Below are 27,717 nucleotides of genomic sequence, written 5' to 3'. Positions count from 1 at the left end.
TCTCCGTAACTTTTCTACATATATGCATGTCTGTGTCTTTAAATTCACTACATAGAGTTCTCAAGCTCATCAGCACAGCACATAACTCAAACTAGTATAAAAAAATTTAAATGCAGAGAGACACCAATGGGAGAAAAGCACACACAGGATGTTTGGTGAGTGAAAAGATAGTGTGTCATCATCCAACCTTAGCAGTGTTGAACTGAGAAGAATCAGCAAATGGGTTAGTGCTGCTGAAGACAGCTGGCCTACTGAAAACACTGTTCTGCAGAAAAGGCAGGGAAGGGTTCTAAAAGGTAAGCATAATAGAAACTAAGCAAAAAAAAAGTTTTAAACCAACCCTTTTTAATCATGAACCAAAACATATTCATTTTGTTGTCTGGGCTAACCGAACAAGGTCCAAGTTCTGCACTTGCCAAAGATATGTGAAATTGGGCAAAAGTGTATTTGCCCCATTTTTCTGATGCTCTGTCAGCAGGCTAATCCTCACACCTGTTCTAGACCATGAAGTACATCAAGTGCAGAATTATGCTGCATTTATGTGCTGTTGCTGTGATATTTGAAAATTTTTTCCAAACATATGGGACACTCTTACACATTAATTAATTGTGGATTTCTGGGTTAGGATTAACACAAATATCTGTAATAATGCAATAGCTTTAGTCTTATTTTGAAAACCGCAGATTCTCATAATTTGATTTAACTTCTGTGGTAATACATTCACTGTTTATTTTGTAAAAGTGAGGGCTTAGTAATATTAGGCATCACTAAGCAGATTTCATATCTAATAATAAATTTCACAGAACACTTTGTATACGCACATATGCATGCGTAACTGCCTGAATTTATAGTTTCTTGAAACAAAATACTCCAGTCTTCCCCTGAAGCAAGGTAGTCTCTCATTACTATTTACCAGAAAAAGAGTTTACACATTTAAACCAGATAAAAGGATATAATTTGACCATTTATATTCCTTATGCAGTTTTTGTACTGTATTCTATTTTGAGATCAGAATCTGCTTAATAAGGAGGAAACAGCTTTGATTTCAAATCGTATGTTGGAAATATACTGGTTATATTTAGAAGTAATTTCTACACTGGTTGTATCCATCTGGCAATTACCTGTAAGTCTAAGGGCTGTAAATTTAACACTGCTGGAAAATAGTATGGACAGGAATGTGAAAACCTTCCAGGATCACTCATGCCAAGAGTAATTTAATCAAAAGTTACAGTGCTATTTAAAAAAATTCTTAAAGCATTTGTTCTTTTAAATGCTCCTGAAAATAGTAAACACATCCCTAAACATTTCTTTTCAAATACCATGTTGCAAAAAAGTAATTCCATTTGGTAAGACAGCAAATGCCTTGGCTCTACTGTATCTTCAGCAGTGACAAAGTAATGCCATGAATGACCAAGGTTTCTTTACTGGCAAGTCATTCAAAGTCAACAGGCTGTCTCCCTAGGGTACAAAATTTTCTGTATATGTGATTCCCATTTGGTTTTTAATACGATAAAGAAAGGTTTGTGAAAAGTAAATTGTTACTGTAATCACCCTATTGCACTTTAAAATTACATGGTCTCTGCATAGAAATTTAAAATACATCTTGTTGAAATTTTAGGCAATTAAAATAAGTATCACAAACACTTCATATATCAACAGTACAATCCTAGTAAAACAACAAAAGTTCAGCTACAGTCATTCAAATTCTTGTCGTTTTCATTTTGTCATGATGTCCTAAAATACTTGCCCTAATACTAATCCATGCAACAGCATTGTATTAATATGAACTGATTATTATGATAAAATACAGGGCATTTGAATTTGCCTGAACAGTTCAGTTTAGCATACTTTTTGTGCAGTCTAGGACAAGAGGAGCAAATGCTAAATAAAGGGGGTTCTCTCTTTAACTATCTTTTAAAATTCAAAACACAGCCTAATGTAACAGGATTTTTTCTTTCTGTTATTACCTTTTTTCAACTAACTTCCATTCAGAATTTTATCCATGTGTCCAAGATGCTAAGTTATCAGAAACTAGCTAGCATTTCAAACAGCATAATGCTGTAACACTACTATGGGACCATAATCACAGTGATACATTGTTTCTTACTCAGAAATACACAGAGGGCTATAGGTATGAAACAGAGACTTGATGGGTAACACGCCATTAACAAAACTATCACAATCTTTTCACAGACCGCTTGCATTATTCAGGCTGTTCTGGAGTACACACAGGCTCTCTCTTAACTACTAAACCTTACATGAAACAAATCAGAAGAAATGAACTCATTAGCTACATGCCACTTAAAACCAACTGCCTGGTTAAATACATAGTGGTACCATAATAATTATAGCTCAGGTGTGCAGGCAGCTAGCTATGTGGGTGACTGGACACAAACAAAAGCAGGAAATTCTTACAATGTGGCAGGATCTTACTAAGTACAAATGCAAGCTTCAAAACATGAAAATAATAAACATAATGCCATTTATGATGATCACAACATAATGTATGAGTACAGGAAGAGCATTTGCAATGTTTCTGCTTACAGAGAAGCAAGAGTTTGTTAGTACAGTCAAGAAATAACCAACAAGCTCAATTTGAAAATAGAGAATAAAGAACTACAATCCAAAAATAGCAAAGGAACATTCTCTAAATCAAAGTGGTGACATAGTAATGGCATCATTTCCATCCCAAATCAGCCTAAACACTCAGTAGCTGCAATTCTGTTCACATCACAGCAAATACAAAAGCATTACTTTAGTAGTTTGAGTGTCAATAATCAACATTCAACAGAGCTTTTTCATGCAACTTTACCTTAGATGACTGACGATAAAATGGGTTAGTAGTTTTCTGCCCACAGGGAGCAGAAGCTGAAGAAGGGCTATAAAGAGACTCTGGCTGGGGAACAAGAGTTATGAGACAACTAGTAAATAAACATGCAGCTTACACAGACTCTACAAAGAGGAAGTTTAGTTTCTAGTGATGCAAGCAATTTATATTAAAGCACTGTAGCTTTTGTCTGCAATGTCCATGCAGCTTAGTGACGGAAAACTTCCGTGTACTTCTAGGTCCTTTCATTAATGTCCACAGAATTTTTTAACAGGTGCTGTATTTCTGCATGCGCTCCTCAGACATGCTGTCAATCTCTAACAGATGGTTTTAATTAGACTCCTACTCTGCCCCCCAACAAATTATCTTGAGGCTTTTCAAAATAGTTTGAGGACGGCGTGCTGGAGGGTATTTCCAAATCCAAATCGATTTCATTCTAAATGGAAATAATACTTAAATCAAATCTTTGTTCCTAAAATAGTTGAGGATGGCACTTTCAGGATTAAATATCCCATTCCCAAATACCACTATCCTGAACATTTGCTTCATCTATTACTATGTATTACATCTCTTTTCACATTCTTTATGCTTACCCTTGGTCTGCTTATAATGCTCTGTACCATAAAGACTACAGGATTGCCTGCCTTCCGTATGGCTTCCACAGCTTGTTCGTGGCTGGCATCTCTGAGGTCAATTCCATCCACCTGTAATTGGAAGGCCTCATCTTAACATTGCAAGAAGCTACAAAAGTCATGAGTCAGTTCTGAGTTTTGGTTAGGAAACTTTGACTAAAACCTAAGCCCAACCCTCTGTTTTTAATGGACTTTTCTACAGACTTGGCCTGAGGTCCTTCAAACACAGGTTTGGGATTTCCAAGAGCACGAATAGAACATCAAATAAATATTTTCTTATTCCTCTGTTTTAAAAATGTTTTCCAACATTTTTAGTTCAGACTCCGTAAGTTTTCCCACAAGCAATGTAACAGAAGAGAGATGATAATCTGAAAAGAGTAGGAGTGTTTACCAAATAGTGCTTCCTGCAAATCCCACCTTAAGAAAAAAGTATTACCCAGGACTTTATGAGACTTTAAAACTGAAATTTGTTAGGTGCTGGAAAGTCTTTCACGATGGGGTATTAAGCCAGTACAGTGTACTTTTTTCTTTTACCTTCGTTTTTTTTTTTTTTTTTGTAAAGCAAGATAAAATTAATTTTAGCTACTAGACTTTCTTCAGAAGTTAAATTTTTAGAGCTGAAAAGCTTTCTATCTTCCAGAAGAATGCATGTACACAGGATGGCTAAGGAAAAATTTGCACCTGGTTGTTTGTCTTTTTTCATGTCCATATATGTATGGGTGTGTAAAACATTTTGTCCGGTTATCCAAGTAAGAACAATGTTATGGTGAGGTTAGCATCAGTAAAGCATTGTCACAATGACCACAATAAAAGCTAGAAGCTAACACAAAAAGGTTATTCGTTAGTGACAATTCTAGCACACAAACTTATATGATGAGGATTACCCCGAAAACTTTTCAATAGTCTAACTCTACCTTAAACTTTATCATCCAATGCAAATAAGAGAGCACAAAAAACAATCTGAGAGAAGTTCTAAACCTATGAGGAACTGAACAAAAACAATAATACTCTCCAACTTCCCATGTCTGAAAAACTGTATGCACTGCAGAGATGGAAGTTTACATATGCCACAACTTGAGAAACTAAAACCGTTCATTCAGAAACAGTCACATTAACATAACATTTTGTTTTCACTCACCCATTCCAGTTTCTGCAAGCATCACTCTCAGAGACAACTGCACTCACAAAAATCCAGTTATTCCGGTGAAATGAATGTTTTTAACTTTGTAGCCTTCAAGCAAAATTCCACCTCCCAACTTCTTATACACTGCAAACTGTTCCATCCTGTTATAGAAAGTGCCACCTATACTAAGGTATTATTTCCTCAATATCAGTACTGTAGCAAACAGCAAACTGCAGTTTTAGTACCACCATGTAAGTCAAGCCCAGTGTGAGCCAGAATTACCGACTCCATCACTCTGCTTATTGGGCTTCTTACTGATGGACAGTCAGCTAAGGACATTCAGTAGGGTTACATGGAGGCAGTTTCTATTAGCCTGACACTGGAGATAGGGCAATGTCTAACAGGAAAGATCTACTCCCTTCAGTATGTTCATTCTGCAATATCTTTAAGTGACAAAAGCAGAAGTGGTTGCATGAGCACAGGATTAGCTAAGTAGAAGAGAAATGAATATAAATTCTACCCGGCAATACCACTGGCTACATTATATTGAGGAATGGGCAAAATGTTCTTCATGTCTCAAGTATCAAACACAGATTTCTTCATGTCAGGAGAAAAAAATGTGCCTCCCTTTACTCCTGCACAAGATGCATACGAACTATTTCAATCAGTTAAGATTTCTGATGGGAATAATCTTGGCATTCATTTTACATGGTTTGCATTGGCTGTTTCTATTGCTACCCAGTGAAAAGCTGCAAAGGTGAAAAATCTTTTCGTTTCACCAAACTTGAGCTTTTTCCTACACATTCTGGTTTTCAAATAGGCAAGCCAAACTGCTGGCTTTGTAGACCCCTGCTCACAGAGTCAGTCATATGTTTCACATTGAATATTCAACTTAACAGACAGCTGTTTGCACACAAACATCAGCAGATGGTACTACAGTCTGTGTGGTTCAAATGGTATCAGCTGTGGCAATTCCACAGCTGTCAGCCCACCATACATCCATCTCAGTGACTTCTGAGATGCTGGAGGAATTGCAACAAAAGGCATTCAGATGGTACCTCTACAATCCGATCTCCAGTTTTCAGTGTTCCATTTTTGCCAGCTGGGCTGTCTTCCAGGATGTGTTTGATAAAAATCCCTCTCATCACTTCTCCATTGCTCAGGCGGCTTCCCATCCCTCGTCCTCCAACAATGCTGATGCCCAATGACTTGCTAGGCTCTCTCCAGAGTTCAACCCTTTTGTGATTAAAAAAGGACCAAACTAAATTATAATCTGTTGTGATTATGACAAAGACGCACACTGAAGACACCTGGATTTGCACAATTATTTTGAAAAATTCTTTTGAAAAATTATTTGAAAATAACTCCTCCTTGCAAAGTTTTGTCTTTCAGTGGAAGTTATCTACTGGTTGATCAGAAATTCTGTAAATGAGTCTAGTATTAATCACCTTGTTTTAAGTTCTAATAGAAACTTTGAATCTTTCTCTTCTTCTTTTTTGACTTGATCCCTGCAAGTCAGCTTGGAATAAGTAGAGATAAATTACTATAACAATCAAGACACTTCTAGACTGCAGGGATTCAGCCCATTGGCATCAAAAGTCAATCATTAATTACTCCAGCAATGCACAACTATATAAGTGCAGCAATTCTGTTGTTTTTTACTCTTCTCAAAATATGTTTTGGAATTTTTGAATTTCAGATGACATTTTATAATGTTACTGATCTGCAAGATCTGCACTTACTTTCTGGGCTGGTTCCAGTTACTGAAAGCTGCATTTTGAAGTTCACTTTCTTCTCCCTCCCCCTCTTCACGTTCTGGAAGCTCTGGAAGTTCCCTGATGACAAACACAAGCATGCAACTAATTTCTAAACAATGCACATAATCACTAGATTTTCCTGAAAAACTTCATGTATTGAGTAACCCTGACAGTTTCAGAATTTGTACATTGGATTCAGGTAAGGAACTTGTTTTCTGATGTCTTTCAGAATACATACGGTGTTCAGGGATTCCCTATCCACTTCTTATCTGCAATGAAGTTTCTGTCCACAACATAGAACAACGAAGTACAATTTGGAACTACAATCAAAACAAAGCTAAAGGGAATTTACTGTTTTCAAAATGGAAGAAATTATAACAGCAGCACTCAACTAGATTTACTGCTTTTGGAGATAAATTGCAAAAATCCAATTATTAATCTCTTTGAAAGTCTGGACAGTAACTGCAATGAATTTTTGAAACTGAAGGAAAAGAATGACACAATTTATTCTTTCCAGTTATGTTCTGGAATAACCATCAATACCAAAGTCTTATGTTGGAAGCACTTCAATATTTGTGGCAATCCATAAATCCAATTGCATAGTATTTAAGAGAAATCTAGGATAAGAAAGAATTCAATCTCCTTTTTGGACAGATCAAACAGACTTGTAAAAATGCTTAACAATTTGCTAGTCAAAACAAAAACTCTATTTTTAATAGCTTTTTATTATTTTGCTGCCAGTCTGAAGAAAATCATCCATCTTTCACCTCTTCTAAAATAAAACTTATACTTCCAAATTGTGCAAGGTGTATGGAAAGCGAGCTATTTGGGAGAAAGCTGCATGCCTTTCGACTCACCTGACAATATGTGAAGGAAAAAGTTCAAGTGGCACTGTTCCCTCTGTCTGTTGTCCCAGACTGGCCCTGTACTCGTCTAAATTTTCTGCTGGCACATATGTAATACTGCAATAAAATGGGACATGATTAAACTACCATAGGGAACGCCAGTCCTCCCTTAAGTGGGTGTGAGTTATGGATATGAGGAAGCCACTCAAGACTAGTTTGTTTGACTTCAAAGCAACAGTGCTGGTATGCAGGGAATAAGCACTCGCACAAATCCTTTGCGACTTTCAACAAGTATACATCTATAGTCAAATTATGTAGCTGAACAGCACATAATTTTTTCTAATTAAAGTAAATGGTGCTTGAACAGTGACAGTAACAAGAGACAATCCAGCTTCATTCAAAACATAGATTCCCCATGCAAAGAGAAACATTGAAGGATCTGTGAGGTTTGAGGCATGATTACCACCCTTAATGACTGCTGAAAATGTTTCTGAAAGTTGGCCTGTAGGAGGTTTTGTGCTTTTATGGGTGGTTTTGTATTTATTTTAGATTTCTATGCTTTTGGTGAAGAATGCTTCATAGGTTTGGACATAAAAATGTGTTACAGCACACCACCTACGCCACAGGGACCAATCCCCTGCTCAACTCCTTCCCTCAGATCTTCATGAACTTCTAACCAGTTTAGAACACTCAGACAGTTGTGTTTCATCAGAAAAATGATGTACAGACTCCACTTGAGGTTCGAATGCCAGAAACAGTCCAATAAACTGGGAAGAGTGAAACAAAGAGGGGAAAAAAGATTAAGATGTGGAGAATATTTCTTGAAAAGCTTCCATCTGGGAGGCAAAAGGATACCACAGTACCTTCCACAATATAAGCACGGCTACTTAGGTAGCCCTCCTTTAATGATGCTTTGAGTTCTAAAAAACTACAGTTTAGCTATCATACTAAAGTCTATCAAGAAGTAAGGCTGATGGAAAAATGGCAGGAAAAATGTCTGTTTTGCTATACATCACATTGTTCAAAGAAAAAAACAACATATTTGTCGCAGACATCTTTTATGAAAAATCCTTTCCTTAGGATTTTTCCCCCTGAGAAGCTGAGAGGCCTCAGGAACAAAATGTGAACTTTGATTATTTGCTGCTGTGGAATGCAACAGGTGCATCATTGATTGGCTCATGCTGGATGTTTGTAATTAATGGCCAATCACAGCCCAGCTGGCTCGGACAGAGAGTTGAGCCACAAACTTTTGTTATCATTCCTTCCTATTCCTTCCTATTCTTAGCTAGCCTTCTGATTAAATCCTTTCTTCTATTCTTTTAGTATAGTTTTAATGTAATATATATAATAAAATAATAAATCAAGCCTTCTGAAACACCGAGTCAGATCCTCATCTCTTCCCTCATCCAAGAACCCCTGTGAACACCATCACACATATTTCCCCATAGAAGAGACAGGGCTAAATCAAAAATAAAAGGCCTTGGCCACTTCACGAGGATATGTAAGCTGCTGGGAAGAGATCCTTTCAAGTCTGAGGCTTTCATATGGAGCTGTCTCCTGTCCATCATTCCTGACTGATGCCATCTTTGTCACACCCTGATTACCTGATTATTCCCCCATGTCAGTAGTTTTCTGCTGAATACATCAAGCTTCAGAACAAATGCAAATAAAATTTTATATGACTACTGCCGTCAGTCTAAAACACTACCAAAAACTATTATAAGGGTCATCTTAATTTGTCCATCTGTGTATGTGTCCAAGCACGTTCCCTACCTTCTCTCACACTTACCGTATCTACAAAAGTGAAAAGAAGTGTCTAGGGTGCTGAACAGAAGGAACTTCCTAGTTCTTTTAATGGAAATTTCTAAAACCATATAATCCATATAAATCTCCCTGTTCTGCATTGGCCTTTTTTCAAACATGTAAGTAAGTCTTACTCCACTTGACACAGCATATTTTCATTTTGGAGTGCTGAGAAGTAAACATACCCTTTGAAACAAACTTTAAGCACTATCGGCCTTTCCTGAGGGCATTCTAGCACTGCAAAATGCTAAAGACATGCAGCATCTATTCTGCGAAGACCCAGCAGTAAAACAGGAAGAAGTAAGAGAGAAAAGAATTTTGGAGAATAATGACTACTATTTCTCAGCCATCTCCAACTCCAAGTGCACTGAGCTACAGCAAAGTACTAGTATTACGCTCACAAAACTCTCATGGGTCAGATGCAGCAGCTTCACCCAACAGGTCCACAAGAATACCTTGCCTCTACAAAAACTGTAAAACCTCTAAGTTACATTTCAATGTAAGAAAATGTAACATTCGTTCAGTTACATTCATCACTTATAAAAATAAGTAGGAAATAATGTAGCTACAGAAAGATACAGTAAAGAAACCAGAACTTCTGGCTAGAACACCTGGACCATCTCCTTTGTGCTAAACTGAAGCAGGAAGCTATAAGTATGAAAAGGAGAATGGGGCAGTCCTACCAAGGAAATAGGTTATCCCAGATTCAGCCTGAATATATATAGCAGAGTGTGATCTCTGATAGTACAGTGGCCATTATATATCAACTCTCATCTAGTCCTTTTCTGCAAGGAGCACAAGGCAAGCAATTATGCAGACTGCCAAGGTCCAATGACAGCAGTAGTCTTTACCCTATGCATGAGTACTTGGGTTCAGCTGATCTCAAGGGGGAGGCAAACCATATACATTCCAACTTATGGGATACCCTACTGTGTTTTGTTATACGATTAAATAACTGACATTGTGCTGAACCATTAAAAAGGTACAACTCAAAGGATGCTCTCCAAGAGTTTTAAATGCTACTTAGAAACGTCTCTGTAAAGCTGCCTTAGCTTCCTTTTCTGTGTACAGCACTGGAATTATAAAGAAAATAGGGTTGTTCTACCATTTTTTAAAAATGGATCTAAAACTGAACATCTGAATTATCCTAATTGATTTCCACAGATGGAATAAAATTTAGATAATCTCACTGGCACCTGTTACATTTTAGTTCTTTGGAAAAACCACATTAATTGTATTCTAGTGCTTAACTACAGTTCTAATAGCCTAGTATAAAGCACTCAACATTCAGTATGTTTTTAACAGCTCATTCTTATCTCCATGTTCATTCCTACCTAGGTCTCTGTAACACTTCAGTTGTTTTACAAACATAAACCAGAACACTTGCATTTTGCAAAAAAAATAACATACAAAAAAGAAAAACAAATTAAATGGATCAAATACATGAGGAGTTATATTCTGTGTGGAGTTCATCTTTGTATCTCGCTAATGATTTCTGAAGTCCAGTTAACAGCAAAGGTTTCCCTAACTGCTCTTATTACCTGTATTACTGACGTGTCCTCCTACTCTCTCTGTTCTGCATGTTATTATTGAAATGAAAGAATATTGCCCTTAGTGCTCATGGGCAGACACCTCAACAAGTGATGGATTTATCAAATCCATCACTTGTTGGATTACTGCTGGAGCTCACTTGGAGGTCAAAGTGAGGTCTGAAGACATTCAGCATCATCCTGAACAGCTCAGCCAGTAGCTGGGATGATGAGGGGCACAGAACAATAAGTGTTTTTGGCTCCTCTGGCCAATTCTGTTGAACTTTGTGCTGTAAAGCAGAAATAAAACCCCACCAAGGCACCAGTTCATCTGCAAAACAGACTGGTAATAGTCTTAATACAGCTACAGGGAAGAACATAAGAAAAACAAGGGCCAGAAAACAGACATGAAGGCAGAGAAAACAAAATAAATAAATGTACGCTCCACTTCTGTGTCATATTTCTTTGCTGCAAGAGAAATTAAAGTTCAACAGTTTCAAAGAAAAGTATATGCATGGTTTAACCATCTTCTTCTCTTTTGTAGCTGTACAGCTTGAAAGAAAAGTGTTCTGGTTTTCTTTCTTAAGAGCTATCACCACTTCTCCTACCCCCAGAAATATGCACTAGCAACTACAGCAGTGACAATGGAAACACCAATGGTTTTACTTATGAAAGTATCTTGTAAACACAACACTGCATGCAGTACAGAGGAACATTTATCACATGCTTGACTGAACAGCCACACAAAACCTTGAAACACCAACAAATAAATTACAAAGTATGGAAAATGCTTAGGACAAATTACTGCAATTAACAATTAAGGTTCAATTTGAACCTTTGCATATATGAAGGAAGTAAAATGTAAGTGCCACAGAAAATATGACACTGAGATTAATCCAGATATCAGTACATTGTACTCATGCCAATTCTAGAAGTGAACCATGTACACATACACACAACATGCACACGTGCTCTGAGCACATCTTGGGTGGCTGTCATAGATGAAATTTAAATATATTAGCAATATTTTTTTTCTGGTATTTTCATTCCAGACTTAGAAAGCATGTTCCAATCTTCAAGTTTAAGGCCACATATAAATATATTATACAATTATACACACACAGTTGTATATTTCTTAATTAAAAAATATATATACACATCCACATGTGCAGCCACATGTGCATGCACACACAAATATACATGAGAAGAAAGAGAATATGTACCTATATCTGGATATATCCCTGACATTACTATTGATGTCATAAAAGCATGGAATGATTTTACAGACAAGTTGCAACACAGAGCCATAATGAGTTTCTGAATTGCCAATACTCACACATAACACAGGGCCTGATCATCAGCAGGTGCTGGAGAAGATCTAGAACGTGAAGCATACGATGCAGCATCTTTTTACAATGGTGTTAATTAATATCAATGTCTCATGCTGAATGTGAGAGGCATACTTATGTATGTAGAAGTGTGAGCTGGTTTTTTTTTTTCTTTTCTTTTTTTTCTCCTGTTCCACCTCCACTTCATCTAAATCTAACCCAGAAAACATCTGCTCTTTATTATTGTCTATAGCACTGATTATTAAGAGGCATGGAAAATGGAATTGCAATCTCTCACATTTCTTGATCAGGAATTCATCCCCCCCATTCAGTCAGGTGAATTCTAATTCAGCTTTATAATTATCTGACAGATGCTACAAGCCTCCGCTGTTGAGCACAAAACACTGGCTTTATTACAGAAATACAAGAGTTTCCGGCAAGGTAGAGTGAGAAGTGAAACGAAATACATTCAGTAAGGCACTTTTCTACACATAGAGGAGAAAAAAATTAAATACGCAACTCTGAAACTCAGGCTGCTTGTTCTTGAACTATTCAAAATCAAATATCATTTAACAGAATTAAAGAATGCCTTTACATGGCCGGTAAGAACAGCTTTGTGTTTTATCTGCAAATAATATTTGAAATACAGCTTTGGAAGCAAAACACTTCTGCTTAATCACTTTTTTGGGCCACCCAACTACCCAAAAAATGCTCAATCTACAAGGGGCAAATTTTGAAGTAAGGACTAAGAGGATTGATACCTAGATGGTCACGTCTGAGTGCTAGCATACCCTTGTTCTCCAAGGAAGACACCAAAGAGATTCAACTTAAATCTTTGAAATGATGACCCTTAAATCAAAAATGCTGCAAGGTGATGCACCACATCAGCTCTGAATTGACAAATATGGGAGGGGAATGGGGGAGGGGTGTGTATCCTTCTCAGCAAACAGAAAGAACTATCTTAACGTGAAGCTCCTCATCTCCAAATTTCTGACTTGGGGTGTTAGCCTCATGTTTGTATCATAATATTTTTCTGGGATCCTCTACTGCTCCTTCAAGTTAAAAATTAAACAAAAGTTTTATGTTGAATAGTACTACAGCAAAATTATGTAGTCACAAAAATACTGTCATTTTTCTTGCAAGACTCCTTTAGAAGCTACCAATGGATTTAGTCTTTCTGTTTCTAAAGTGGAGAAAAAAAACTCTCTACAGTGGAGGGAAAAAACTCTAAAACTTGTCACAGGAATGCAAAAAAGAACAATACAAAACAAAAGACAAAAATCTTGAGTAAGAATATGAATAGCAATTGCTCCTTTTCTGCAATATCTTTCAGAAATGGGATGCATTTTTCTCTGGAAAATCTGAATATCCACACCTAAGGCAAGATTTTAGTATTTCTAACATAACTGCAAAAGTTAAGACTACAAAACAAAATTTGTAGTCACACAGCATAAAATAGAGCAGCTATAAAAGCATAAGCACAAACAGTGAACATACTATGTAGTACTATGATTACTAACTATAGCATGAAAAAAGACTCCTCATAGAAGAATAGTGCTGCAGCATTTGTGTCTCTTAGCAGATACACATACACATGCATGTGCACATACAACTGACTTCAATCATGACAACTGGGAGTCATCGTTTGGAACCCTACAGTAATAATCAATGTCAGACTTTATCAACACTGACTCGCTTATATTCCTGAGAGCATTAACAATAATGTAATTCATTTTATGAGCATATTCCTTTATTTAAACAGGCTTACATTAAATCATAATCTTAAATGCATGACAGCTATGGGGCAGGCAAGTAACCCCAGTAGCCATTGTGAAGGTACTCTGCCCACCTGTTCCCAAAACACTAGATCTCTTCCAAGCTAGAATATTTTTGGGCGAGTATGGAATACCCTGCTGTCCATTCTGAGCCCAGTTCTAACCTCAGTTACACCCATAACCACACTAGGACTGGACTGATTCTTTCAAGGACACCCTTACCAATAAGTAGAGGCTTCTATTACCAACAACTCCATTAATCCCTTTCCATATCTGACCCAATAAATCTTACCACATGCTAAACAGAGAAAATAGTCACTAGGTTTTGGAGCTGTAAACTCAGCATTGGTGGGCCTACAGTTCCACCTCATTTCCAGATGCTTCTTGTAGGAAAAGTTAATTCCACAACCACAGCAACTAGAAAGAATTGTACTTTAAGGCAGTTAAAATTTTGTAACTTTGTGAACCTGAGGAAAAGAAACTTTCTTCTCAAAAGGGATTCTCAAAACTTGTATTAACTATTGGAAATTTGAAACTACTACTACCAAGAGCAGACAGTTATGCATAAGAGCAACAGCTTATTCATATGTACTAATAAAAAATTGAAAGTGCCTACAGAAAACAGTGTTTCTAATGTTTGTCATAGACGTACTGAAATGTTTTAAGCATTAATGTTCTGCACTGACATCATATTTCACACTTTCTGTCTGGCACCCAAAACCAAAAGCCATGAAAAAAACTAGATGAAATGACTTGTGCAATGGCTGGGAGAGTTCACCTTCAAGAACCACAAACATCTTGAGAAAATTGTAACTTTCCTCAGAAGAGTCATAATATAAATGCAAAATTCTGTTTAATCCTATTCTTTCTGTAAAACTAGGCAGGACAGTAATAATGATGATACTCATGACAGTGATTTCTAAGAGTATCTGAAGCCTCTCACTTAAATGATCTCATCTTTGAAATCCATGGAAATGTGATCTGTAGGTGAAATATCCATATGACGCTGCAACTTAAAGATGAATTGATGTGTAATAACAAAATTTGCATTTAAAATACTTGCGTAAATTATAAAAAAACAAACTGATTATCAGCTTTTTCCTACCGTAACTCATCATCTACTTTTACCTACTTTATGTCTGGTCCAATGAGCGAATGTCGTCTCAGCATAGCCCGGGCCTGTGCATTGGTTAAGTTAGTGGTTGACTCTTCATTAATGGACAGGATGCAGTCCCCCACACCAATCCGTCCATCGCGACTTATTGAGCCTCCATGGATGACACTGCGAACTATCATTCCCAAACCATCTTTATTGGAACTTACTGTCATCCCTATAGTAAAAACACATGAAACAGTTAATGTCTTTGAGCCACAGCTCTGGGTGCCAAGATAAAGAAATGGGGCACAGGGAAAGGAAAAGTCAGCCAGCCAACCTGCCAATATCAGCAAGCCTATAAACATTGCTCTTACTCTCCTCCTTTGAGACAGCAACTACAAATCACAGTCACAGTAACTTTATCTTGTTATGAGTTCACATTCTCAGTTCAATACAAGAAAAATTAAGACAGTAGAATATTTAAGCAAAAAATAAGAAAGATAATGAAATTGCTTAAAAACCATTTAAAATCACCACTCCTCTAATGGTTCACTGAGTTTATACACATTTACTTTTGTTTATGACAACTCTATTTGGAAAGGTGGAATGATTAAACAGGTAATTAATAGCTGAAAACAAATACACACTTATTTTCAACAGAAAGCATGAATCTGATCCCACTGAGATGCTGGTTGTCTTCCTGCTCTCCTAGGTGGGCCTTAGCTTAGACCCAGAAGAGCATTCTGACTTCTTTGAAAATCTGTATATTGCTGATGGATACAGCCCAATATTTTACTTGAAACAGAAGGGTACTGCTTCTGAATATTTATACCCTTTAACTTCACTTTCTTTCCAGTAATGGGAATAAGACGGATATCCTCTTGGCCCCTCCTCTCCCATGGGGAACCTATAGGGACTGACTTATGATGGCCCTCATGCATCAGTGTGACTGTTCTTACACACATGAGTTGTCACTGTTATCTTCAGGGCAGTTGGTGCTCATGAAACAGACCCTAGTAACAGTTTCAGGAAAAACTTAGTTCTTCACTAAGGCAGTGGGAAAGGCAGGGCTGGAACCCTGAAGTCCACTCAGTGCACTTCCACTATCTTAATACTGCTTAATAAATACTTTTTATTTTTTCAAAATGTTGTTTGAAATTCTGAACCTAACCTTGCTATTTGGCTAACATAGTAACAGACATTACTGAGGGTAGTGTAACAGCACTTTAGGAAAACATCACACATACAACAGACACCCTCTCCCTTTTCCTATGCTGACACCATCATTACAGATCTGAAAGCCTGATGTCACAATTTGGAAACCTACAGTTTCAGATTAAAAATGCAAATTCCACTGTAAAGTTGCCAAACTTTTTTCAGGACAATGGCATTTCAGCCCTTCTGCATTTGGGTGCTTCTCATCTTTTAAAAAATCACAGTCAAAATGTTAGAGCTCCAGCAGCAGCTGGCATTAAAGAGCTGCTCCAAAATACGGGTGACACCATTTGAAAGGAAAAAAGAAGTGCCAGCTCCTAACCCTCAATTATTTAATCAATGCAGCTGCAGCTTGCAACATCATTCACAGCTCTTGACTTAGCTGCTTTTTCAAAAATGAAGGGTTAAAGCAGTGCAGCCATGTGCTTAAACTGGTCATTGTGCTGAAGCTGCTTCCCAGGCCAGAGCACACTCAGACTGGAAAAAAAACGCTTCAGTCAAAAGCCAGAAGAAAGCAATATTCACACTCATATTTTGTACATATCAAGACCAGTCTTATTTTTTATGCATAAAATGTCTGCCAATATGCCCTGCTGAAGTTTGTATTTTCATGCCGTATGAAGCTTGAGATGAAATTTGCTCTGATGTTCACTGCACTTAAAATATTCATCCATAAATGAAAACCTACTCCACTGAATGAAGAGTTTATTGCAAAGAAAACGGTTTTTTTACAAAATCCAGATGCTTTGAAATGCATTGTGACCTACACTTCATACAGCCTGGCAATGAGGCTGCATGAAGTGTAGGTAGTAGTAGTTAACCAAGGTAGTAGTTAACCAAGCCTGTTACACCAATGAAAGACGAACCTTACACCCATATCACCCTTTCCTACATCTTTTTATTTTTCAGATCCTGATTTTAAACCAGATCCATTTTGAAGGATGGCTGTTTCATGAAGGTGGTATATGGCAGACTGAGCATCCAGCCATCAGAAAGCAGTTTATTCCAGGTCAAGATGCCCACCGAAATATAGCATCACAGCTGTAAAAAACTGACATCCACCTCTGCACAGCAAGGAAGTCCTGACTCGGAACTGTTTATAAACATCCAATTCTGTGGACAGCCCATTTTAAACATCTGCAGAGTTATTAGCCAGCACCTACACAAAGTCCTGCCCTACCAATCCCAGAGAGTCTTCAAGATTATGCAGTTGGCTGGAAGAAGCAATACTAGGAACCTAAATGAAAGCAAATAAACAAACAAGCCACTAACAGGAGGCATACATCACTTCCTTTCAACACAAAGCCTTCCCTTTCAACACAAAGCATGGGCTCTCAGAGGGTTCTATTCCTGTTCTCCTCCTCACACTGTCCAGGGCCACACCTGAAAGTTGGATAGGACAATGAAAAACATTATCATCTGTTGTGTGCCCTCTCTCCAAAATAAGTTTCTAGTCAGTATGCTCAGGAAGTTGCAGATATCAAAAAACTTAGAACTTCACTACAAAACGATAATATTATTAAGCCAAAAATACTACCTATTAAATTTATCAATGACATGACTGTTAGAAACATTGAGGCACTTTGGATTCAAACTTGAGGCAAGGAAGCAAGCAGCTTGTTTAGTCCCATCTGACCATCCTCAGGAAGCAAGATCATTTCGTGTTTACAAATATTTGAAAGTTTCATCTTTAGCTCTTTGACCACAGTGTTCCTCTACAGCATTCCTTGGCTATACCTTGGTTTTCCACTAAATTAGTACATTGAAAAATGATGCATTAAAATTGTTCTGTAAACATTTAGGAAACACTAAACTCCTTTATGGGAGAACAGATTGTCAGTTAGACTGCACATTTCACTTCTGTGTTCACAATGACAGCAAATGGATCCAGTGCCATCACTGTCAAACAGGGAAAGAGCAGCAAAGAATGAGTGTCCTGTTCCCACGAAATGGAAAATACTTATTTTTTACTAATTAAACATGGAACGTACAAGAGAAACCAATAGCCATACTCCTGAAGAGTTTACAAAAAAAGTTCACTAACTTACCTAGGCTTGAATTGCCTTTTGCAATAGTGATAGTCTTCTCATACATGTTTTTGACTGAATTTTGGGGTGTGGAATTTCCCTCCAAAGATACTGGGCATCTCTTTTCCATTAAAAGCAATTGATCCTAACATAAGGGAAAACAACACCAGCTCAGTTTACCAAGATAAAAAAGATTGGTCACACTGATCTCAACTACTTTTGCTTTACACAAAACCCATGCACATAAATAAGTCAGATTCCTTTTACAGACAGAAAAGTCAGTTCACCAAAGATCAATATTTTCATTAAATATTATAAATTCTGTTTTCATTCAGGCAATGTACCACATCTATCACAAAGCACGCTTTTAATTTAGAGATATCAAAATCAGTATAATGAATTCAAGGGCTTCACATTCATTCACCACAGATGTCTAACAATTTGCCAGTACAAAGTAACAAATCCTGTAAGAAATTGCAGCTCTTTTAAGCATTTCTTAATAAGTCACTCAATGGAATAAATAAGAAACACATGTCACAGTGACTGTCATATAAAGGAAAATTATGTTTGCACACTGCACTATCACAGATCAGTTTGTGAGCTGAACTGCACAGGTTTACAAGAACAGCATGATGCAAGACATTCACACCACCCCCCCTGTGGTTTCCTAGGCCCAATCCCAATTCCAGCTCTGCACCTCCTACGTGCACTCATGTCCCTGTGAAGGTTAACAAGGGCTAAGAAAACTCCCATCCTGTCCAGGAGGTGCCCTGCAGTGTCAATGATGCAAGGTCTGAGAAGACTTAAGACTTGTATATGCCCCTGTACCATCAGCCTCTGAGAAAATACTGTCTTGATGACAGTAAAATAAATTCTGTCTTGTTTTGGAAAGGACTATGTCCCAAAGTTTTGACGTGAGCTAACATATTCAAAGGAAATTAATAACCAAAGAAATATACATGGCTATTGGCTTGTGACAATTCCTGCAGGAAATTCTTTGGTCTAATTACAGCCTTTCTGTATGTTTTTTAAATGATTGTAAAAAAAAAAAAAAAAAGGCAAAAGAATTTACTTTTTCATTGGGATCAAGCTGTGTAGTAGTAGCAAGGCTTGTATTTAGTACAACTTCTGATGTTGTCTGAGATGTTGCCCATGTTGCTGTATTTTCACTTTCATTCTGGTTGATATCTGAAACCTCCAGAGTCAGAAGATCTATTTTAGTAAAATCACTTGCAGTTTCCAGGCTACTATCCACTACAGATTTTTCATCTCTCAGTCTCTGATTCAGATTCATGTTGTACAGACTCTTCTCAGATACATGGAAATCACCTGTAGTATTTGGGCATTCCTCTCCAACAGACTGTTCAACACAGGAGACAATGAACAATCACTATTCATTTGTAGTATAATTCAAAACCACATTTCATGCTAAAACCTTAAACAAAAATTAATCTCATAGAATTCAAACATATTGCTGTGAGATCAGCAAGACCAACCTTATCTGCAGTTCCCTACAGGCATTCATTCTACTATAAAGTGAACTTGACTTCTTAGACCATTTCTTTTGCTTTCCAACACCAGAAATCAGTACAAGTTACTAACTCTAACTTGAATAACTCCATTAAGTTTTTAAAATTCAAGCATACAGTTGTTTTTCTCAGGTGAAAGAATTCTGCAATACTTTCAGCACACTTAGCAAGCAAAGAGGAATTTCAAGCAGCTCAGACAATAAGAATATACGGTTATCTTCCATTTAACTGAGCAGAAACTTTCATACTTCTCTTCCTTTAGAGAGTGACAAGTAAAAACTGGGTCAAACCTCAGCAAAACGTGAATATGGGGGATTTTAAATGTGACAACAATGAAATACAATAATGCAATTGCAGAAGCTTACTAGTTAATAATTATTGCAAATCTACCAATTATGGCTGCAGTACTAGGACTAAGTTCCCTACACATTTGTTTAGACTTCCAAAATTCTGAGGCCATGACTTTGAAATGTTTCAAGGGATTCCAACAATCACAACATTCTGGAAAAGAAAAAACCAAAACTTCAAATGTTCTCTAGCTGACCTTTTAAAGTAAGTTATTTTAAAAATAGTTAGGCCATTAGATTTTAAAAAGATATATCAAGGACTCAGAAGTTAGACTTAGAGGCTCTAAGTATCAATATTAGAGATATTTTTCTGAAATGCAATAAGAGAGCTCAAAATCAACTACCTCTATCTGTCTTGTTATCCACCAGTCCTATTAATTCTTCTATTGCTTCTCCAAAAATGTGGGGAGATGTGCTTGGGGATATTTTGCAACATTTTGTCTCAAGAGTCCTAGAATTCATTTTTGTCAACTTTCATGAAGTACATACAGGCTTGTTCTGCCCCCAGACAAGAATCAAAAAAGGCTTACCAGTAAATAAGTGGTTTAAGTAATAGCTGAGAAGATAATTGAGTAGAGCCTAAATACAACTAATCTGCATGATACAATCAATGACATAATTTCCTACCTTTTTGAGAACAGAACACAATACTACAATCTATTTAAATTATTTTACAAGGTTTCAAATGCAGCTGGGACATCTACTCTTAAGCTTGTTTCATATCCATTTCCAATTCAGTGAAAACAAGCATCAAATCATACTCAACATTTATTTTGTATGCCATATTAAGAGTTGCATCATACGCTCATTTTTATTTTTGTTTCACTTAAAGAAAAGCCAATGATACAATTTTTTAGGACAAACACAATTCCAGGAATTCATAACTATAGTAACATGTGGCCTCACTAGAGCATCTGCATTATTTAAAATAGGTTTTTCAACACCTATTTTAAATGCGACACCAAAGTGACCTGGCCGAATCTGCCAACTGTCCTGTAGCCAGAAATAACTGAAATATCTTTGCATTCCTCACAGCATCAAACAGTGCTGTTTTAATTTTTACTGCATTTTCCTTGCTTCAAAAGTCTTCATCAGACAAATCCTCCCACTATGTTTGTTTCTTGAATCATGAATAGGCTGCTTGATGAGAACTTAGTACTCACTTCAGACTAGTCTAAAGAGACGGACACTGAAAAGTCAGGACCACTGTATTTTAGTAGAGTATGTAAAGCAAAGCTATTTTTAAGTCAATGGTGAAAATAACTAAAGTCTTTCTAGAGCCTCAATGTGATATATAATGTAAATCCAGTCTCTATCTCACAAAATGCTCCTAAGCATGTAAAATGCATAATCCATTTAAGTAACAATTACGGAGTTAAACAATGCAAGCTGTCCCACTGGCACAGCAGAAATGTGCTCTTCTGTGGATTAGGAGAAACCATTAGAAGATTAACCTTGCTTTCTAACCAGCATCTCATAAGAGCTAAACATATTCCAGAAAGGTTAATGGGAGTTACTGCAGCTCAGGTGTGGCAGAAAAAGCAGCAGCTACTCTATTCAAGACCACAGACTGCAAAGCCAGTGGTTTTCAATGAAGACTGCTAGGAGAATGGAATTGGAAAGCTCTAGGTTAGTGATATTAAAATCTAAAGATTAAAAAAACAATGAAAAACTATGGAAAGAAAGATAACGCAATCAGGTCATTATGGGTATGTGACTAAGAACCAAAAAAGCTATTATCTTCTTATTACTCTGAAATAAATCTTCATTTATTGCTTTACATAAAAACTATTAGCAGAGTTTGGACATACACAGATTTGCTTTTCATGACAGCATCATTATGAAAATTTCATTCAAAAACACAGAAACAAACAAATTATGAAGGATAAAAGTAAAAATAAGGATGAAAATTTACTCTTGCTTTTCATACTAAAATACAGAGCAACAGAGTAATTTTGTGTTACCACTCTTTACTATACTTTGAATGACAACTATTTTTTTCTAGCAGACTGCTCACCACACCTTTAATACTACAAACAGTTCACCATACTCTGGCTAAATCATGCTTTATCTAGCAAAAATCCAAGCTTTGTGCCTACTATGTGCCTCTCTCTTCAACAAAGACATCTGCAAGATATCAGCACTACTTTAAAAACAAATTTTACCCTGCTAGCAAATACAGCATTTTGAACCAGGATGACACAAAACATTTCTATCTGATCATACAGCCTGCTCACACTTAAAATCAAAGTTTGCCATCAATAAAACCATCCTCAATTTTACCTTGGGAGTTGATAAGGGAAGAGAGAAGCTGTCGTTCACCTCACCGCTACAGGCACTGTCGTGCAGAGCTGTCACTGAGTCCTGGAAGACGTCTCTCTCCAGAGAATACCGTGATTCTAAGGTGGACTCATCCGCTAGATCTGCCTCGCCAGAGTCCACCTAATAACAAAAGCAATTCAATCAGCCAGGCTGTTGCCATCACACCACATAAGCCTCAAACACATGCACACCAGCCACTACATACTGATACTTTTCTTCTTTTTCTGTTTCATTCCATGTTTTAAATTGAAATTACATTTGCACAGTGCAGTAGAAAAATTTTCTGCTTCCAGTAAATCTGTGTTACTACTTCTTCAAAGGTTGCAAAGAATATCTGAAGTAATGCAAGAGTCTGAACCAGAATAAGTTGTGGGGCTGAGGCACGCTCATGCCTCTTAATGGAAGTACAAAGTGTTGGGAGAATTCCACTGTACTTTTTGGTGTCTATATTTTGATTTCTTTACAGCTTTTTTTCGTTTTTCTTTTTAATTTTTTTCAGCATGGAAAAAATAGTGAGCTTCACTTGGTACCACATGTCAGGAATGTTCTCTTCACTCAACTTCTTAGGATCAGTTATTTTTAAACTCTCTTAAAAACAATTTTGAAAACTACAGAGCTTTTAAGTGCATTTATACGAAAAAATATTTATGTGATTTTTTTAACAGATTTTAAATTATTTTGCTTTTGACAATAAAATTACAATAAGGATTTGTATATTTCTATTATGCTTACATAAGAAAATTTTTAAAAGTTTCAGAAATTGACACGGGTAGTATTTTTGTCTTTTTTTAAAAATGAAACATATTTTTTTCAAAGACTCATATTCTTTTAAATGTGAGAATAAAATTAAGCCCTAAACCCCCTAATTTATGGTGCTTTGTACAGTACACTTTGATTATTATTTCATCTCCCTGGCAGAGCTCAAGAACATATTGTAAGCCAACAAAATGATCACTGGATTAAAAGCCATGCTCGTATGATAAACTTGTATGAAGCAGATGAGTGCACCTGAGATGGGATCTAACTTGTTTTTCAGCCCCTGTGGTTAATCATATTATGAATCCATTATAGCAGTAGCAACAATCTGCAGTAATTCAACACACTGATTCCTTTTCAGGGTAAAAAGGATTATTTTTTTTTATTATTTCAAGCCTACAGACTTAACTGCTAATCCAAACTGCTTCTTTGCTGTAACTTACTCTCAGATCATCTTCTTGAAAAAGCATATTCGTTTTACCAAAGCTATGCCCTAAAAAATATTGTGAAAATTCAGAACATATCTGAGTACCGATCTGTCTATGAAAAACAGTATCTCATAAGTGCACTCTCAAAACATATCTTCAGCTGGGTGACTGCACATTTAGTTTCCCATTTTGCACATTTAATTAAGACAACTGACAAACTTGACTGACAATTTTATTATGTCATGTATTTTCATTGCTTTTTTCACAAGTTTTTTTTGATTGGAAGCACAGAAGGAAGTCAAATTTTTTAGACAGTTTTAATTTGATCATTTCAACACATATTCAATTAAGGTTATTTAGAATACAAAATCTGTGCTTCTTCTAAATTAATGGAGCAAGAAAAATACTGTTACCTAACTGCTAAAGGTAACAAACTGAAGAATTAAAAACAGACAGTCTTCTTTAAAAGCAAGCTATTAATCAGCTTGCCAAATACAAATGTGAAAAAACAGCAAACCTGCTGGAAGCAGTAATGCAGAGATTTTTTTTCCTTGACAGGATGCATTTCAGGTTTTTGTTCAACTTTGACTTTTTCTCTAATGAACTAAGTTCTCATGTTTAGAAGCTGCTTCCCTGCTCAGGTCCCCAGAAAATGAGGGCCTAATAATTTCAATATCAGACCCAACCATGAGAATACACACTTAGAATACATACATATACATGTGTATTCTGGGTTGTTGCTTCATTGTTGTTTTTATTTTATTTTGTGGGAGGAGAGGTTGGGGGATTTTTTGCTGTGCCCTAGGTCCTGCATCTTTTTAATCTGAGATCTTATTGGCAACTTCTGGGCTATGTAAGGCACTGAATGCTCAGGTAAGCCGCATTGTTCGTACAAGTGAAGACCTTTTGACCTTGTAAATCTCATAATCACTGATTGATGTTGAAGGCCAAAGAATATTACCAGGAGGAAGTATTTGCAGCTTTTGAAGACAGAGTATTCATTGTAAGGCTGGATTACATGTAAAAAGGGAATATCAAAAACCTTCCACAGTAGAAAAGTGATGTATTACGATACATGGAAAAATAAGCACATGAAAAGGTGCACATCTGAAAAGATGAGACTTCCAAAGGGCTGCTCAATGCATGCAAGGACAAGTGGATAGCCATGCACTTTTGAAAACATCAGCAAAATACTTTTTTTTCCCCAGCATTGTACATATCAGAGGCCAGATTCACAGTTCATGCAAAAAGACGAAGTCTCTAGACACCAGTTTCTACAAAGTCAGAATCCATCCCACCTACGGTGGATGAGTAATGTGGAGACAGTGAACACTAAAAAATAAGCATGGACAGTGACAAGGCTACTCCTTTCACTACAAAATGCAAAGATTGAAGAAATCTGTGGTAAGTTGGGCCACTAACCAGAGCCAGCTCAGCATGGAAGAGGGCTGCATCAGCTGGCCCCTCTTCCTCAAGTGACTGGGCAGCGTAGAAAAAGCAATCTTCCTTAGCAGAGACATAGCCCTCCTCGGGTGAAAGCTGCAGAAAGAACGAAGCTCTGAGTCGGATGAGTGGCCTGGACACAGCAGGTGCAGTGTGCATTCTGCGAGAGGGGCAGGGGGTGTTTAGAAAGGCAAATGGATTCCAAATGCAGCAAAGAGATCATTTTAATCACAGTCACAGTATTCAGGGTTTTTTTTTTTCAAATTTACCTGAATTGATTCAGCTTCACACCTCACTCTAAAACCCCAAATAATGAAAAAGGTCTGTCCAGGTATACCACAGAGCCCACAGCTTAAGTCTAGGCTCATTTTCAGTTTCTGGTCCTAATAAAGATATACTAAAACTGCCATCACAGCTGCCAACAGAGAAAGAGCCTAACAGCAAAGGTCTTTATAATCTTGCTAGCCACAGAGCAATCTTGCTTGCAGGCAGGAAAACTTCATCTACTCTCTGTGTTTCACAATTGCATCTGTCAGCCTCTAGAGGACAAAATGTAATTCTGACTACAAACCAAGACCTTTTTCCAACATAACTTGATAGTAGGTGCATTTGTCCAGTACTGCAAAAGAAGCAGGGATTATTTGCAACATTTAATCACTTGGCAAACTCAATACATGAAATATTGAAGTGCAAATGCTGTATATTTACAACTTTAGGGAAACAAAACCCCCATGCATTTTCTCTTTTAGAGTGGCATCTTCAAGAGTATGAAATTTCAATTGCAATTAATATGGAGTCTCCAATTAAAAATAAATTAATTTAGCAGAGCAAGTTAAAATGTATTCTCTTACTACAAAAAGCAAGGTTTCTGGGAACTTAAACAACAGACATTCCCTCCCACTCTCTCCACAAAGATCCACTAAGAATGAAAATTTGGTATCTACATCCATAAGGGTTACAAGATTAGAAATTTATGAAAAACAAAAATGAACCCTTAAAATGTACTTGCACTTACTAATACAGAGAAAGGTATCTTCCTTGTATGTATGAACTAATGCCATTCTCCTGATTTGAACTTAACCCACAAGGGATGCTCGTTCACTACCATTCTTACTGCTATACTATCTCAGTGACCATGGGTAATCTTTAACTACTTTAACTAACAGACTACCTTATAAAACCAAACCTGAAATAATCAGTTAGATGTATACAAACTGAAGACGACACAATATAACATAAACAAAGTGTGCTGTTCAAATACAAAGATTGCGTAGATACTTGTGAGGGGCTGGAATGTTAATGGTGCATGCATCAAACATTTGCCAAAGGAGCAGGCACTTTGCTGACCAAGCACAAAGTAACCACCCAGCTACAGAGGGGGTACACACCCACCACCCAAGGCTACAAGCTGGGTTTTGAGCCAGATAAGGGAAGAGGCTGGTAAAAATCAAATCCTGCAAGTTGCCATAGTGCTTTTTATCATGTCCATGTCCTTACACAAGTGGCTCAGGTGTGAAAATTCCCCTCTAGAGACCTACCAGGACACTCACATGAAGCTGAAGGTGTTCATGCCTTCTCATGGGCTATAATTGGCTCCATCATGCTAACCTGAGAGGAAGTTGTAACATCTTAGGTGTCCTAAACCATCAAAGAGAGGAATGCCCTGTGATCTATGGTGTTACATGAGACAGTGTAAAACTCTTCACCTCACGGGAGGTAGTTGGGCATTCTCACCTAGCCTGAGCGTGGATTAAGTCATTGAACTTTGTGTTTCATGGGTTTCCCCCATCCCCAGCAGATCAAGACTGCGACCAGCACTTTGAAGGGGTACTGAAATTGCAACAATCAAGTCTTTTCACTGGATCCATGGGTAGTGACTATATACCTTTCTACCCTTATCCCTTCTTTTTCTCTCTTTTCCCATATACATTGTCTGAAGTGCTATTTTTTTGCTTTTATATGGTTGCATTTCTAACTAAAATACCTATATTTTAAAATTTGCCAAGTATTATTCTACCTTAATGTTCTTAAGCTTACAAGTAGAAATTTGTTATTGAACCTCTTGAATGTTTTCTTGTTTCTCTCACACAACACCCAGAATAAATGAAACAACCTCCCCAAGCAGAATAGCAGCCGTAACAATACTATACCTTGCAAAGCAAAGGAATCGGTAAATTCCACACAAATCAAAACCAACTTTATGTCACCATCTCACACATTCAGAGAAGCATGTAAAGTGTACAGTGTTCAATATTATGGCAATTTTCAGCCTTGAAAGATTCTGCTGTTTGCAAGGTGCTTTGCTGTTTTTTCATCTGCAAGACAGGTGTGCTAGGTCCTGCAATCACTACACCAGCACTATACTAGCCAGGCAACTCCTACATGTGAGATAATAGTTGGGCCACCCAACTGTACCTCAAAACACACAAAATGTATGGAGAACTCAGGATCAGCATGTACCAGCTTCAATTATATGAAAAATACACACTGAATTCCCAAATCCTTACAGGCAATGGTTTGGCAACTCCTATTTTAACTGTTCCTGTTGGGGCTCCTTTCAGTGCTTGCACCGCTTCCTCCAGGCTGCCATTTTCCAAGTTGATATCATTGACAAACATAAGCCGATCTCCAGGAAGAAGTCTGCCATCTTGCTCAGCCACACCCCCAGGAACTAATGAGCGAATTACAATTACAGTGTTTGCTGGATCAACAGGATCCTAATTAAATAAAAGGGAAGAAAAATATTTAATTGTTTTTACTCTTTTATATCTTGAGAGGAGAATTTTTATTCATGACCTTTTATTGACTAGAGTTGTGTTATTAAGAAGTGTTGCTCTCCTCTAGATGAACCTTCAGTAGGAGCAAACCATCCTGTCTGTACTGTCCATACACTTAGACCCCCATTAATTTCAATTCTTAAGTGCGAAAATTATTA

At 37.1% G+C, this 27,717-nt stretch overlaps 1 protein-coding gene across 16 annotated transcripts in view; it reads right to left on the bottom strand.

The window, feature by feature from the left end:
• Window positions 1-27,717, bottom strand: part of MPDZ (multiple PDZ domain crumbs cell polarity complex component) — a 93,435-nt gene that overhangs the window by 25,534 nt on the left and 40,184 nt on the right. For 4 of the 16 annotated variants that reach the window (XM_054281489.1, XM_054281507.1, XM_054281515.1 and 1 more), the window contains 13 exons: window positions 27,290-27,499; window positions 24,762-24,878; window positions 22,117-22,275; window positions 19,030-19,317; window positions 17,979-18,102; window positions 14,752-14,950; window positions 11,853-11,894; window positions 7,197-7,301; window positions 6,325-6,417; window positions 5,641-5,818; window positions 3,421-3,531; window positions 2,813-2,896; window positions 188-289 (listed from right to left, as the gene is read on the bottom strand). In XM_054281489.1, the coding sequence (XP_054137464.1) occupies window positions 188-289; window positions 2,813-2,896; window positions 3,421-3,531; window positions 5,641-5,818; window positions 6,325-6,417; window positions 7,197-7,301; window positions 11,853-11,894; window positions 14,752-14,950; window positions 17,979-18,102; window positions 19,030-19,317; window positions 22,117-22,275; window positions 24,762-24,878; window positions 27,290-27,499 (1,812 nt within the window). The remainder of the gene's footprint in view (window positions 1-187; window positions 290-2,812; window positions 2,897-3,420; window positions 3,532-5,640; window positions 5,819-6,324; window positions 6,418-7,196; window positions 7,302-11,852; window positions 11,895-14,751; window positions 14,951-17,978; window positions 18,103-19,029; window positions 19,318-22,116; window positions 22,276-24,761; window positions 24,879-27,289; window positions 27,500-27,717) is intronic. The other 12 variants (XM_054281560.1, XM_054281582.1, XM_054281595.1 and 9 more) reach the window with 8 other exon arrangements.

Source organism: Melozone crissalis, unplaced genomic scaffold (genome assembly GCF_028551555.1).
Source record: "Melozone crissalis strain CALT ecotype California unplaced genomic scaffold, PUWL_Pcris_2 ptg000005l_1, whole genome shotgun sequence".
Classification (NCBI taxonomy): Eukaryota; Metazoa; Chordata; class Aves; order Passeriformes; family Passerellidae; genus Melozone; species Melozone crissalis.
Note: the sequence above shows the minus strand (reverse complement) of the source record. Positions and strands in the feature narration are given on the sequence as shown.